The following is a 14,213-nucleotide window of genomic DNA, read 5'->3' as shown; positions in this document are numbered from 1 at the left end:
CCCCGCCCCTCAGCAGAGCCTAGGGCGTCAGCTGGAGCCCCGCCTCCGGGTTCAGGCGGTGCCCCTCAGCCCTGATGGCCAATGGCCAGGGAACACAGAAGCTCCGCCCACAGGTCTCTATGCGCATGCTCTTCCCTTTCGCGCCGCGGCTGGGGACGCAGGGAGGTTCGGCTGTTGTCATGGGGGACGCCGAGACGCCGGGGCAGTCGGGGGGAGTCCCCGCAGACCAAAGAGTTCAGCCGGCTACAGGTCGGGGAGGTACGCAGGGCGGGAGTCCGAGCGGGGAAAGAAGCCCTCACGGAGCAGCTAGTCTCCCGGGCTGCGCGGGAGGCCGAGGGCGGGCGCTCACGGGCTGTGTTCCTGGGTATGTGTCGCAGGAGCCCTGGTGGAGCTCACCCCGACCCCCGGAGGCCTGGCCCTAGTGAGCCCCTACCACACCCACCGGGCCGGGGACCCCTTAGACCTCGTGGCGCTCGCAGAGCAGGTGCAGAAGGTGAGGAGGCGCGGCTGGGGAAGTAAAGAACCGTTTTGGTTCACGTTTGGCCCTGCATCTTGAGACTGGGACCTCACAGCCAAAGCCAAAGCGAAAGCCATTTGCTTTTTGTCTCCATTTTACAACTCGGGAAAACTGATTGTCATTGAGGGTCGGTAGTCTGACTTGCACTCTGAGCTTCTGAGACCAAAGGCTCCATCTGCAATATGAGTGCCCGTAATCTCCTTTCGTGGGAAGTTTTGCACAGCACTTTGAATATTCAGTATTTCATTTGGGCCTCAGGACAGCCCTGTAAGGTAGGCAGTACAGAAGTGATTCTTCCCATTTGACTCGTGAAGAGAAGTTTCCATGCAAGTGTCCGATTACCCTAATGGATTCTGCAGGGATGCATAGTCCACTTACTTTAAACCGCTTTCCATTAGATCGTTATCTGTGCCCTGAACGCTTTTAGAACGTAACATCTTTTAGAAGGACAGGGACTTTTTGAAATTTATTTTCATTTAATTTATTTTTAAAATTTATATCCAAGTTAGTTAGCATATAGTGCAACAATGATTTCAGGAGTAGATTCCTTAATGCCCTTTACTCATTTAGTCCCATCCCCCCTCCCACCACCCCTCCAGTAAACTTCTGTTTGTTCTCCATATTTAAGAGTCTCTTATGTTTTGTGCCCCTCCCTGTTTTTATGTTATTTTTGCTTCCCTTATGTTCATCTGTTTTGTATCTTAAATGCCTCATATGAGTGAAGTCATATGATATTTGTCTTTCTCTGACTGGCTAATTTCACTTAGCATAATACCCTCCAGTTCCATCCACGTAGTTGCAAATGGCAAGATTTCATTCTTTTTGATTGCCGAGTAATACTCCGTTGTATATATATACCACATCTTCTTTATCCATTCATCCATCGATGGACATTTGGGCTGTTTCCATACTTTGGTTATTGTTGATAGTGCTGCTATAAACATTGGGGTGCATGTGTCTCTTCGAAACAGCATACCTGTATACTAGAAGGACAGGGACTCTTAAATTTTGTCCTGTGTTCTCATTCACTGGGCACAACATTCCCAAGCCCAGTGCTTACACATTCATTGCCAAAAGAGTAAGGAGGAAATGTGAAATAACAAAAAGCATCAGAAATTTTGACACGTGCGTGTTAATCCCACTGTTGATAATAACTTGCACTGTAACTTAAGGGAAATTACTTTTCTCTGGACTTAAGCTTCTTCATCTGTAAAATGCAGGGTCTCAATTAGGAAAGTTCCTAGATCTAAAGCTGCGAAAAACCAAATTCCATCTAATTTTTTTTTTATAAATTTTTTTTAATGTTTATTTATTTTTGAGACAGAGACAGAGCATGAATGGGGGAGGGTCGGAGAGAGAGGGAGACACAGAACCTGAAACAGGCTCCAGGCTCTGAGCTGTCAGCACAGAGCCCGACCCAGGACTCGAACTCACGGACTGCGAGATCATGACCTGAGCGGAAGTTGGTCGCTTAACCCACTGAGCCACCCAGGTACCCCTCCATCTAATTTTTACCAAGACTTCCAGTTGTAGAACCCTCTTCAATATGTACAGATAAAGGGCCCTGCTGCTTTAAAGCTTCTGATATTCCTCTCACCCTTGTGTGCACTATCACATTTGGCTTTGGTTATATTCAAAGGTCTTTATTTTGTTCAAAATATTTAATAATTAATGTGCTCAAATTCCCTCACATAAACATCTCTGTACTTTAGGTTTTGTTTTTTTTTTTTAATTTAAGGAGTATTCACATGCTTAGGAAAGTGCTTTTGATTCAAACTTAGTGACTTGTCTTTTCTAGAGAGGTGGGAAGCAAAGCATAACTTTTATAGATTAGGAGAATACCATGTGTCTGTTTAACTGGATCACTTGTTGGGAGGGAGGCAACTAGGCCCAAAGCTTGGGCAAACATTTTCATGGCTTACTGAGTGACCATCATATTTATTACAATGGCCTGAAACAAAACAAAAAAAAAGAAGATGGAACACAGTTTTTGCCCTTCAGCGTATGATCTAGTAAAATACAGAGGATGCATTATGTTGCTGCCTCCTTTTTTCCAATATTATCAATATTGAGCAGCTGGAATAAAAACACTAGAAACAAACAGATTGAATCAAGCATATTTACTGTTTGTGTCCTGAAATGTACTTTGTAGCAGGACTGACTGCTGCCATGCCATTTTGATATTGATGTGTGTTTAGAATGCTCTAGAGGTCTGGTATTAAGGCAGAAATTTGGAATCAGACTGATATGTGTTCAAATCTTCAACTGCCATTTATTAGCTGTTATTAACCCTTGGACAGGTTGCTTTACCTCTCTGGGTATAATTCCTAAAATGAGACTGAAGTTATCATCTCCAACTTCATAAGGTATTATAAACATTAAGTTAGATAATATATGTGAAGGGCCTCAGAATGATTGGGGCCAGTAATTAGAAGTACTCTTTAGTAATTAGAAGTGTTTAGTAATTAGAAGTACTCTTCTCATTTCTGTTGTGAATTAGACTGTTTTGTTTACAAGGAACAGATTTGCTGCCACCACCTTAAGAAGATTAACAATGAGGCCACTCCTAATCTAGAACTCTCTTAGCTCTAGAAACCACCTGCTTTCTCTTTGGCCATCAGGTGCCTCACTGTCCTTGGAACAAAATGCAGTACTTTCACCATGGGCCATAAGGCCTTGCATGATCTGGTCCCTGTCCCCTTACTGACTGCTCATTAACTACTGCCCCTCGCTAACTGCCTTTCAGACATAACTTCTCCAGTTTTTGTTGCATGGCTGGCCCTTTCTTTTCTTCAGACCCAAGTCAAATGTCACATCTTCAGTGAGGCCTTCTTGTCTATTGAAGGTTATACTCCACTCCATCCAGATGATGGTATTATTAAATTGAATATGGGTACCTGGTGGCTCAGTTAAACATCTGACCTCGGCCCAGGTCATGATCTCATGGTTTGTGAGTTCGAGCCCCACATCCGGCTCTCTGTGTCAGCAAAGAACCCACTTCAGATCCTCTGTTCCCCTTTCTCTCTGCCCCTTCCCAGCTTATGCTCTCTCTCTCTCTCTCTAAAAAAAAAAAAAAGTAAACGGGCACCTAGGTGGCTCAATTGGTAAGTGTCTGACTTCAGCTCAGGTCATGATCTCCTGGTTCACGAGTTCGAGCCCCCACATCGGGCTCTGTGCTGACAGCTCAGAGCCTGGAGCCTGCTTTGGATTCTGTGTCTCCCTCTCTCTCTCTGTTCCACCCCCACTCATGCTCTGTCTCTGTCTCTTGAAAATAAATAAACATTAAAAAAAAACCCCACATTAAAATAAATAAATAAATAAATAAATTGAATTTGCATCTAGCCTGCTCATGCATGCATGACAATCCCTGGGGTGCTTACCACTACCTATTAAACCAGTTACTCCACTCACTTGTTACCTCTGATCTGCTTCTTTTTTTTTTTTTTTTTTTTTTAATTTTTTTTTTTAACGTTTATTTATTTTTGAGACAGAGAGAGACAGAGCATGAACAGGGGAGGGGCAGAGAGAGAGGGAGACACAGAATCCGAAACAGGCTCCAAGCTGTCAGCACAGAGCCCAACACGGGGCTCGAACTCAAGAACTATGAGATCATGACCTGCGCTGAAGTCGGACGCTTAACCGACTGAGCCACCCAGGCGCCCCACCTCTGATCTGCTTCTACCACATAATTCTGGTTATTTTCTTCATAATAGCACATCATTATTCTGAGTCCACATAATACTAGCTCTAATTGTCTTTCTTGTTGGTGTCTGTATCTCTCACCAGAGCTGTGTTATGCATTATGGTAGCCTCTAACCACATATGGTTGTTGAGCATTTGGGCTATATGGTAAATGCAGCCGAGAAACTGGATTTTAAATTTTATGTAATTTGAACAATTTACATTTTAAAATGTGGTAATTGATTCAATTATTGGACACTTTTTGAGTATATTTGGAACAAGCTTAGTATGTGAACTGACCCTTTTAAATGCAAATTTTATGAAGTTTAAGTACCGATTGAGTATTTCTTTTAATTTTTTTTAATGTTTGTTTATTTTTGAGAGAGAGAGAGAGAGCACGCACGAGCAGGAGAGGGGCACAGAGAGAGGGAGACAGAGATTCTGAGGCAGGCTCCAAGCTCTGAGCTGTCAGCACAGTGCCTGATAGGGGGCTCAAACCCACAAACTGTGAGATTATGACCTGAGCCGAAGTCAAACGCTTAACTGACTGAGCCACCCAGGAGCCCCAGATTGACTATTTCTCATGATAATTTGGTATCTCAATTGATAGTATGAGTGTAAAATATAAGTATATACTTAGTATGAAATGTAAAGTATCTCATTAAAATTTTTTATACTGATTACATGTTGGAATAATGTTTTTTGATGTATTGGGTTAAAGAAAATATTATAATTAATTTTACTTATTTATTTTTATTTTTAACACAGCTGCTAGAAAATTAAAAATTTACTACTTTGGGGTACCTGAGTGGCTCAGTTGATTAAGCAACTGACTCTTGGTTTTGGCTCAGGTCATGATCCCACAGTTTGTGGGATTGAGCCCCTCATTGAGTTTTGTGCTGACAGTGGAGCCTGCTTGGGATTCTCTTTCTCTTTTGCTTTCTCTGCCTCTCCCCCACTCGTGCTTTCTTTCAAAATAAATAAACATTAAAAAAATTACATATTTTACTTCATATTCTGAAGGACAGTGCATTAGGCTGCAATCTTGATGGAGGTAGGGACTTCTTTCTCCTGTTTCTAGTATGTCCAGGGCCTGACATGATGTCTCATACACAGTGGTTGCTCAGTCTCTATTTGTGGAGCAGATAAATGATTGACTCTGTTGACTCCATTGTTTTCTTCTCATGTGATGCTGGCTTATACCTGACTTTTACCTTGAGCTTCCTCAACTCACCAGCAAATTCTCTTAATATTTCTTTTTTGTATTTTTATTAAAATAAAATTTAAATATATACAATATACATATATAATTATGTATAATATTATATATTAATTATGATCATATATAATTACATATATTATATAATATTATGTTATAATATATCTTTAAATATATTACAAAATATTTGTAATAAATTTAAATTAAAAAAATTTTTTAATGTCTATTTTTGAGAGACAGAGACAGAGCATGAGGGGGGAGGGGCAGAGAGGGAGACATGGAATTGGGATCAGGCTCTAGGCTCTGAGCTTTCAGCACAGAGCCCGACCTGGGGCGTGAAACCACGAAGCCTCAGTTGGAGGCTTAACTGACTGAGCCATCCAGATGCCCCTAAAAACATTTTTTTTAACGTTTATTTATTTTTGAGAGACAGAGACAAGAGTGTGAGTGGGGGAGCGGCAGAGAGGGAGGGAGGCACAGAATCCTAAGCAGGCTCCAGGCTCTGACTTGTCAGCACAGAACCTGACGTGGGGCTCGGACTCATGAACTGTGAGATCATGACCTGAGCCAAAGTCAGATGCTTAACCGCCTGAGCCACCCAGGCACCCTCTTGATATTTCTTAGTTTGAGTTTAATCTCATAATTTCTTCTTCTTAACTTGCCGTATACCCCTAGACATTAATCAGGTTTTCTTGATAGTAAGCTGGAAGTCTTTGACAGATTTCTGATGCCTGAGTGATAATCCTTCCCATTGGTCACACCAGTCTCTCTGGTTTTGAAAAGTGTTTGATTTATTTTAAGCAATTTCCATTGCCTTCATTTGCACTTCCTGGCACAACACAGGAAGTCTTTTGTGCACAATATAACATTGTTTCAGATCTACATCCTAGTATAGTCTTTAAAGGCTCAGTGGGTAGTTAGAGCATGTGACTCTGGATTTCACCGTCGTGAGTTCGAGCCCCACATTGGGCCTGCAGCCTACTTAAAAAAAACAAGAAAGCGTTTGAAGTAACAATTAGGAAGCCAAATATAAGTTAAAATATAACTAGGTATGATGTAAATAATTCAGCTGAGGCAACGGTCAGATTAATAGGTCCTTCCTATATATAGCTAGATTCCTACATAACAGGTGATAAGAACTTTATCACAAGTGTCTTTTTATTTTAAGACCCATCCCAGATCTCAGAAGTATTTAAACATGAGAAAAATAAATGGAGACCTGAGGAATAAGTGTGTTTATTTGGGCAAAGAGTAAGAGGGGAAGTATTTTCTGTTGAGGAGAGGGCATATTCCGTACATGTGTTAGCATGTGAGAGTAGACCATGCTAGAGGACTGAAGAAGTGCAGAGTGACTGGAATACAGAGGGTAGAAAGCTCTGGGACATAGAAAAGAAGGAGGACTTAGTTCTGCTGTGTGGGGTCCTAGCAGGGTGAGCTTCTTATAAACAGTGCTGTTTGAGTTGGGTGGGAACTGGGTGAGATGAGTGCGAGTTCCCAGGACTGTGTTGAGGCTAGGAAGGGTATTTAAGGCATAAGCGAGGATGTTGAGGTAACTCTTCACTCTGAGCTCTAAATACGAACATTGTCGAAGTCTTATCCTTTTTCCACCCACAGTTTGGTTTTGTCTCACCTGTAGGCTGACGAATTCATCCGAGCAAATGCCACCAACAAACTAACAGTCATAGCTGAGCAAATCCAACATTTACAAGAACAAGCCAGGAAGGTGAGTAACACGTAACAGCTTTTAGGTAGGGACTCCTTTTCCTCATTTAATTCACAGGTCTGCCTGGTCTTGCTTATAATCGTTAAACTATTTTGTCTTCAGGACCTCCTAGAAATATAGAAGTGTTGAGCAAAATAGAGTAAGCCCAAGAAGTTAGGTATAAGGTAAGCTTTTTCACTGGGAGACAGTTTCAGTGAAGTAAAGCATTTTGAGGGGAAAAACATGTTCTCAGTTTTAAAAGAAATGTACATACTGCAGAAAAATAGGAAAGAAATTTAAAAGGCACTCAAAGCCAGTAACGTTCACCAATGCAATTTGTCTAAAGGCATTTTTACAGTCTAGTAGCATAGTCTAATTTTTGTCTCCTCAGAATCATCTGGGTCCTAGTAGTGACTGTTTGCTATGGGGGAGCAATTCCTAAGCATTGATTGGGATGATCACTGAGTGTGCCTGTTATGTCCAATACTTAATTTGTTACATCTCTGCGGTTCTTAGGTACTGGAAGATGCTCGCAGAGATGCCGACTTGCACCATGTAGCTTGTAATATAGTAAAAAAACCTGGCAACATTTATTACCTTTATAAACGGGAGAGTGGTCAGCAGTATTTTTCTATTATTTCTCCAAAGGTAAGAACATGTATTTTTGCGCAGAAATCTACTCTGGTCTTTGAGAAACTCTTGGCATATGTGCGTGAAGATGTAGGCATAAGGGTTTGTAAATGGCCTTCTAGAAAATTGGAGGTTTTCGTGAGCCCTGGCATGACTCTTAAAAAATATACATGAAAAACACAAATTATCTCACAGTCATTATCTCTGTTAAGGGAGGTATCTGATGTGTAATGCAGTGAGGATGGTTCTGACTGGTCTGAAGTGAAAACCCAAAGAAGAAATTTGTGGCATACAATGAGGAAATGAGGGGAGCCTGGGTGGCTCAGTGGGATAATGATTCTTGGTTTTGGCTCAGGTTATGATCTCACTGTTTGTGGGTTCAAGCCCTGCATCAGGCTCTGCACTGACGGCTCCGGAGCCTGCTTGGGATTATCTGTCTCCCTCTCTCTGTGCCCTTTCCCCGCTTGCTCTCTGTCTCTCTCTCTCTCAAAATAAGTAAGTAGACATTTTAGAAAATGAGGAAATAAGCTCAATTTCTTTACCTTCTACCCTGATGAGAACTGACTCCTTTGCCTTCTTTAGGAATGGGGGACAAGTTGTCCACATGACTTCCTTGGCGCCTACAAGCTCCAGCATGACTTATCCTGGACTCCGTATGAGGATATTGAGAAGCATGATGCTAAAATCAGCATAGTGGACAGGTTGCTAAGCCAGCCAGCGGCCCTGCCTCCAAGCACTGAACCCGCCTTCCAGGGACTGACTGACTGAGAGAGGTCTCTGACAAACAGCTCTCACAGCAAGGACTTACCACAATCACCTCCTTGTTGCCCTCATTTTCTGCGTTGATGGGAGGGGGCATGAGAATTGAAGTCTTGTGGGGGAATCATGCACTTCTTGAAACGAGACCCTGTGTGCATATAAATGCTGTCGTAATTACTTTCAGTTCCGATGGTAATGAATCATACCAGACCCAACCAGTCACTTTCAGAGCACTGGCCAGTGTACTTTCCTTCTCCTTTATCTCCATCTGTTCTCCCGTAAGTCAGAGCATTGGAGAAAGAGGGGTGTCTTCTACCCACCTAAAGGTTGGCGAGGCATTTTCCAGAGAGGACTGTTTTTAGTCTTTTTGTAACTGGAAGTGTTCGAGATTGGGTTGAGGTTGAACATGGGGGGGGGGGGGGGAGAGAGAGAGAGAGAGAGAGAGAGAGAGAGAGAGAGAGAGAGGCAAACCATAAAACAAACTTTAACAATAGGGAACAAACTGAGGGTTCATGGAGGTGGGTTGGGGATGGGCTAGATGGATAATGGAGATTAAGGAGGGCACTTGTGATGAGCACTGGGTGTTCTATGTAAGTGATGAATCACTAAATTCTACTTCTGAAACCAATATTACATGATACGTTAACTAGAATTTAAATAAAAACTTGAAACTTAAAAAAAAGATTGGGTTGAGGCTGTTGAGCAGTTAGTGTAGCTCCAACTTCAGATGCGTCTGGGAACAGGAATGTTGCGTAATGGAGGTTGATGAACAGCTCGGCTTGCCTGGACTAGACAGTGTGTGATTCTGGTATTTTTGCACTTTTGCGGAAGTGTGGCTTGCCTGTTTTGCTCTTTCTGCCTACTTTGAGTGACTGGAGATTCTGGGGCAGCAACAATGGACAGGTTTGGGGAAGGTCTACCTGTCACCTCGCAGAATTCTAGACTTGGAAGAGATGTGGGAGGCTGCCGCTGACCACTGTATGGATCTGTGCTGTAGCCTTGCTGAAGAGGAGATCCAGAGTTTAGCCATCTGCAGCAGGCCAACTCCATTTAAATGGCAACCTCAAACTATTGTGGAAGAGGGGCAGTGGGTGAGAAACAAGAAAAAGAGCCAACCTGTTGATCATGAGTTAATTCAGATTGAAACTGATTTTGACCTGAATTACCCAATAAGTTAGCAGAGGCTTTTTAGCTGAGTTCCTCTAGTTCTCATTCTGACTAGACTCTTGTGGGACTCTACCTCACCTCGTGTGTTCAGTGGAATTAACTAAATTTACAGCATATCCAGTGTGGCTGTACTTCAGTGCCATATATCTTATCACAGTCTGCTGTAACCACAGTTGCCCAAGTTCCTTTCTGGGTATGGATGTCTCTTGTGCTGATCTGCTTGGTAATATCCTAACCCCATCCTAGTTTTCATGGCCTTTCCTCATAAGGTGTATTTCTTGTTAGCTGTAAAATGGTCCATGAAGGCCTCGCACAGAATGGGGCTAGAACCTGACAGGGCCACCCAGGTGATACTTGGTCATTTCGTTTCACGGGGGGATGCTCTGTGGGGTCAGCTGCAAAAGCCTCTGATGGGGATGGTACACACACACACACACACACACTTTAGTGGTATAATAGTTGATTATGTAAGTTTCCCAGGTTTTCAAAAGGTCCTGACCTGCATGGTAATGACACATTCTGAGTAGGTGTTTATTAGTTATCTGTTGCTGCATAAATTACCAGAAACTTAGTGGCTTAAAACAACACACATTTATGATTTCATAGTTTCTATGGGTCAGGAGTTCAGGCACACTTAACCTGGGTCCTCTGCTTCAAGGTTTTTCACAGGCCTGGGTTCTGATTATTGGCCAGGACTGGGTTCTCATCTGAAGGCTGGAGAAGGGTCTGTGTCCAAGCTAACTTAAATTTTGGCCCAATTTTAATTCCTCCTGTTGGACTAACATTGTTAATTCTGTTTACCAATAGACTATTAACCAGAAACTGACTTCAGTTCCTTGCCACATGGGTCTCCCCAACATGGCAACCTTCCTTATCAAAGCCAACAAGGATGAGTCTGCCAGCAGGATGGAAGTTACAGCTTTGTGTATTCTAATCACGGGAGTGACATCTCATGCTTTTGCTGTATTCTGTCCATTGGAAGCAAGTCCTAGGCAAGCCCACACTCAAAGGAGGGAATTAAACGAAGGCGTGAATACCAGAAGGCAGAAATCATCAAGCAGATCTTAGAATCTCTGCCACAGTGCTTAGCCGAGAGGGAGAAAAGAAGGTCCTTGGGTAAAAGAGGCAGTATTACGAAGTGGTTAAGCATGGTAGTGGTAAAGTCACAGAGCGGAACTGGACTCTGCTCTGACAAAATAACTTCCCCAGCTAGCATCCCTGCTTCCTCCTGTATCCCTTCTCCAATCCATTCTGCAAAACATCATCAGCTTGATCTTTTTAAAATCCAAATCTCCCTCACTCTTTACATTTCCTAACCACTCTAGAGCAAAAAAGAGAGCAGTGGTTAAAAAAAAGTTCTTCTGTTCAATAAGGTGCGTTCCCTGCACTGACCACCAGGTAGTGCCATTGCCCTTTGCTACTTCTGCCAATTACCAAACTTCGGGAAAGTCAGTGGCAATGTGAAATGACTTGGGAGGTAGCACCTCTGAGTGGGGATCTAGGACTCCTTGGTTATATACAGTAACCACTTTTCATTCACCCATCCATCTATCCATTCAACGATTTTAGAAGTATTAAGTGCCTTCTAGGTTCCATGTTCCGGAGAATAACACAGCTGAATAAAACAGGCACCTATTCCCAAGAAGCTCACAGTCTAGTAGGGGAGGAACCAAATCAACAATTACAGTGTGGTATAAAAAAGGCTATGATAGTGGCGTGTAGGATATGGAGCACCACGGAAGGATACCTAACGGCTTGGAGAATTTAGGAAGACTTTGTGGAAGAGCAGACACCAGCTTACGTGTTGAAAAACAAAAGTTAGAGCTTGTTTGGACACTCTCACCTGTCCTCTAGAGAAAGATTGTCTTTGGAATTTGGAGTAGGGTTCACTGTTGGATGTTTGTGAGTGAAGAAAGGGATATCCATTTTAACAAGCCATGTCAACCAAACTAGTCCTGGCAGTCAGGAGGGCTAGAGTAAGGTACGACCCGGCTAGAAAACTCTCCTCCTCTTCCTCTTCCTCCTCCTCCTCCTCCTTCTTCTTCAGAGAGAGGGGGAGAGAGAGAGAGAGAGCGCAGGGGGTGGAGGGGGAAGAAGAGAGAGAATCTTAAGCAGGCTCCATGCTGAGCCCCCGACGTGGGCTTGATCCTACAACCTTGAGATCATGACCTGAGCTGAAATCAAGAGTCGGAAGCTCAACTGACTGAGCCACCCAGGTGCCCCTAGAAAACTCTTACTTCTAGTAGCTAAGAGATAAGTAGATGAAGGGGAGGAAAAGCAATTCCAGACTAGAAGCAATATGACATTTGGAAAATTTCAGCCAGTTTAAAGTGAAGAATGTGGGCCAGGGGCTATGGGAAAAGAGTTAATTGAAAGATTTGGGGGTACGTAGCTGGCAATATTGGCCTTTTAGAAATCTGTTTTGGTGTTAGAAGATGAATGGAGGGAAGACCATTAGGAGCTTCCATCCCTAGTCCAGGCAAGAGAGGACGGAGGCCTGAACTAAGGTAGCAGTGATGGAATGAGAGATATAATTTCATCAGTTGTAAGGTGTATTCTTCTTCCCCCACGTTTTAATATCTCTGAAACTCGGATGCTTCTAAAAGTCAGTGGCACGTCGTAGTTTAAGTGGCAGCACTTTTTCCTTTCTCAGAGCTGCATAACATAATGCTGTGTCTTACAATGGTTGGGGTCTTGGATTTGATAAAGCTTGGCATTTTGAAGGTGCAATAGATTGCAGCTTGTTAAATAATAAGATGTCGGGGGATGAAGAAACTCTTAGGTAATGCTTGAATTTCTGGCTTGAATGCTGATACGGACGTTGGGGATCCACGCAACAAAATATGGAAGTGGAAGACATCCTGATATTTCCCAGAATAATGAGCAATCTGTGTTTGCTTTATTAATCCACCATGCTGGTCCTGTCCAGGTTCACTAGGTGTGAATAGCAGCTGACTGTACTTGCCTCTCTCCACCCTAGCTGTCTGGAAGGAGGTTTGCTGTGTCTTAACCTTCTCAAGTTATCAGTCAGTCCACCAGTTTTGGGAGTATTGGTGTCGTAGATGCAAAGATGACTAATACTGCTTAGTGAGCTTTTATTCTGCCAAGCATATCCATTACCTGATTGAATTTTCATATAACCAACTATCTAGGAGGTATATTGTATTCCTGCTTTAGAAAATGGAAACATCTGCTCAAAGATTAAGCAACAGGCCCATGGTTATAGTGATAGAGAGTGGTATGGCTCAGACTCAAACCGTCCTGTTGGATTCAAGTCTGAGCATAACCAGCCCTAGAGGATCCTGACATAGAGGTGTAAGAAAGTTAAATACCAAAGCGACAGAGGAAGATGTGCATATGGGATACCATAGGAGTAGTTCACTGGAATGTGTAGTGATGAGCACACAGGGCATGTATATCACGGCCCAGAGAAGTTAAGTAACTTGCCTAAGGACATAACTCATAAGCAGTGGAGCCCATGTTCCTGGCACTAAAGCCTGTGCAAACCCCCAGGCACAAGATAGGGTTCATCCCCTTAAAGAGCTGGAGATTGGGAGGAAGGAGCTGCTAAGTGCCTGGAGTGATTATTTCTAAAGTACCTTTGATTCAGTGGACCAGCCTCTAGTTGAAAGCTTTTGTCTTCATTTTGATTTGGAATATTACCATCTCCTGCTTTTTTCCAACCTCACTGACTACACCTTTTCTGTCTCCTGACATCTAGCTTTTGGATTGCTCTGGGGCCTATTCCTTAGCCCTCTTTTCTCTCTATTAGGTGATCTAACCCATTCCCACGGATTACATACCCCCCATACGCTGTTGACGCACTTACATGTCTCCAACCCTGCTCTCTCCTGAGCTTCATGCAGACTTACTTACCCAACAGCCTCACTTGACGTCACGATAAACCTAACATGTCCAAAATGAGTCTGGAATTCTGCCCCAAGGGTGTTTCATTGCCAGTCCTCTCCACTGCCATCAACACCTAGCTCACTGTTTTGGAGGCCAGAAATCTAAATCATCCTCGATTCTGTTTGTTCTTTCTGTGCCAGTCAGCAGGTCTTGTCAGCTGTCTTCAGAATATATCCCACATCTGACTGCTTCTCACCACTTCCACCCGTACCCCTAGGGCCAGACCACCGTGGTGTCTCTGGCCGGGACTAATGCAGTGACTTCCCAGCAAACCTCCCTGCCCCGGTTCTCACGGTGCTTCAGGCTACCTCCACAGAGACTGGTAGCATTGTCCTTTATTATTGTTATTTTTAAATGTTTATTTATTTATTTTGAGAGAGAAAGAGCCTGAGTGGGGAGGGGTAGAGAGAGGTGGAGAGAGAGATCCCAAGCAGGCTCCATGTTGTCAGCACAGAGCCCAATGTGGGGCTTGATCTCACCAACCGTGAGATCATGACTGGAGCCCAGATCAAGAGTTGGACGCTTAACCGACTGAACCACCCAGGTGCCCCGGTAGCGTTGTCCTTTCAAAATATACATTGGGTCCCAACACTTCTCTATAAAGATGATTCAAGAATTTCTCATTACAC

The 14,213-nt window shown here is 43.3% G+C and overlaps 1 protein-coding gene across 2 annotated transcripts; it reads left to right on the top strand.

The window, feature by feature from the left end:
* The first annotated feature begins 125 nt into the window (after positions 1 to 125).
* Positions 126 to 8,686, top strand: CC1H1orf50 (chromosome C1 C1orf50 homolog). 2 transcript variants are annotated; one of them, XM_049617361.1, is made up of 5 exons: positions 126 to 258; positions 378 to 493; positions 7,054 to 7,140; positions 7,636 to 7,767; positions 8,332 to 8,686. In XM_049617361.1, exons 1-5 carry the CDS (start codon positions 126 to 128, stop codon positions 8,515 to 8,517), a joined length of 654 nt encoding a protein of 217 aa, XP_049473318.1. In that variant the 3' UTR covers positions 8,518 to 8,686. The 2 variants fall into 2 exon arrangements, with proteins under 2 accessions (XP_049473318.1, XP_049473319.1); XM_049617362.1 differs by having other exon boundaries at positions 134 to 249.
* Positions 8,687 to 14,213: the final 5,527 nt, after the last annotated feature.

Source organism: Panthera uncia (assembly GCF_023721935.1).
Source record: "Panthera uncia isolate 11264 chromosome C1 unlocalized genomic scaffold, Puncia_PCG_1.0 HiC_scaffold_4, whole genome shotgun sequence".
Lineage (NCBI taxonomy): Eukaryota > Metazoa > Chordata > Mammalia > Carnivora > Felidae > Panthera > Panthera uncia.
The sequence above is the reverse complement of the archived record's forward strand: the minus strand, read 5'-3'. Positions and strand labels throughout refer to the sequence as shown.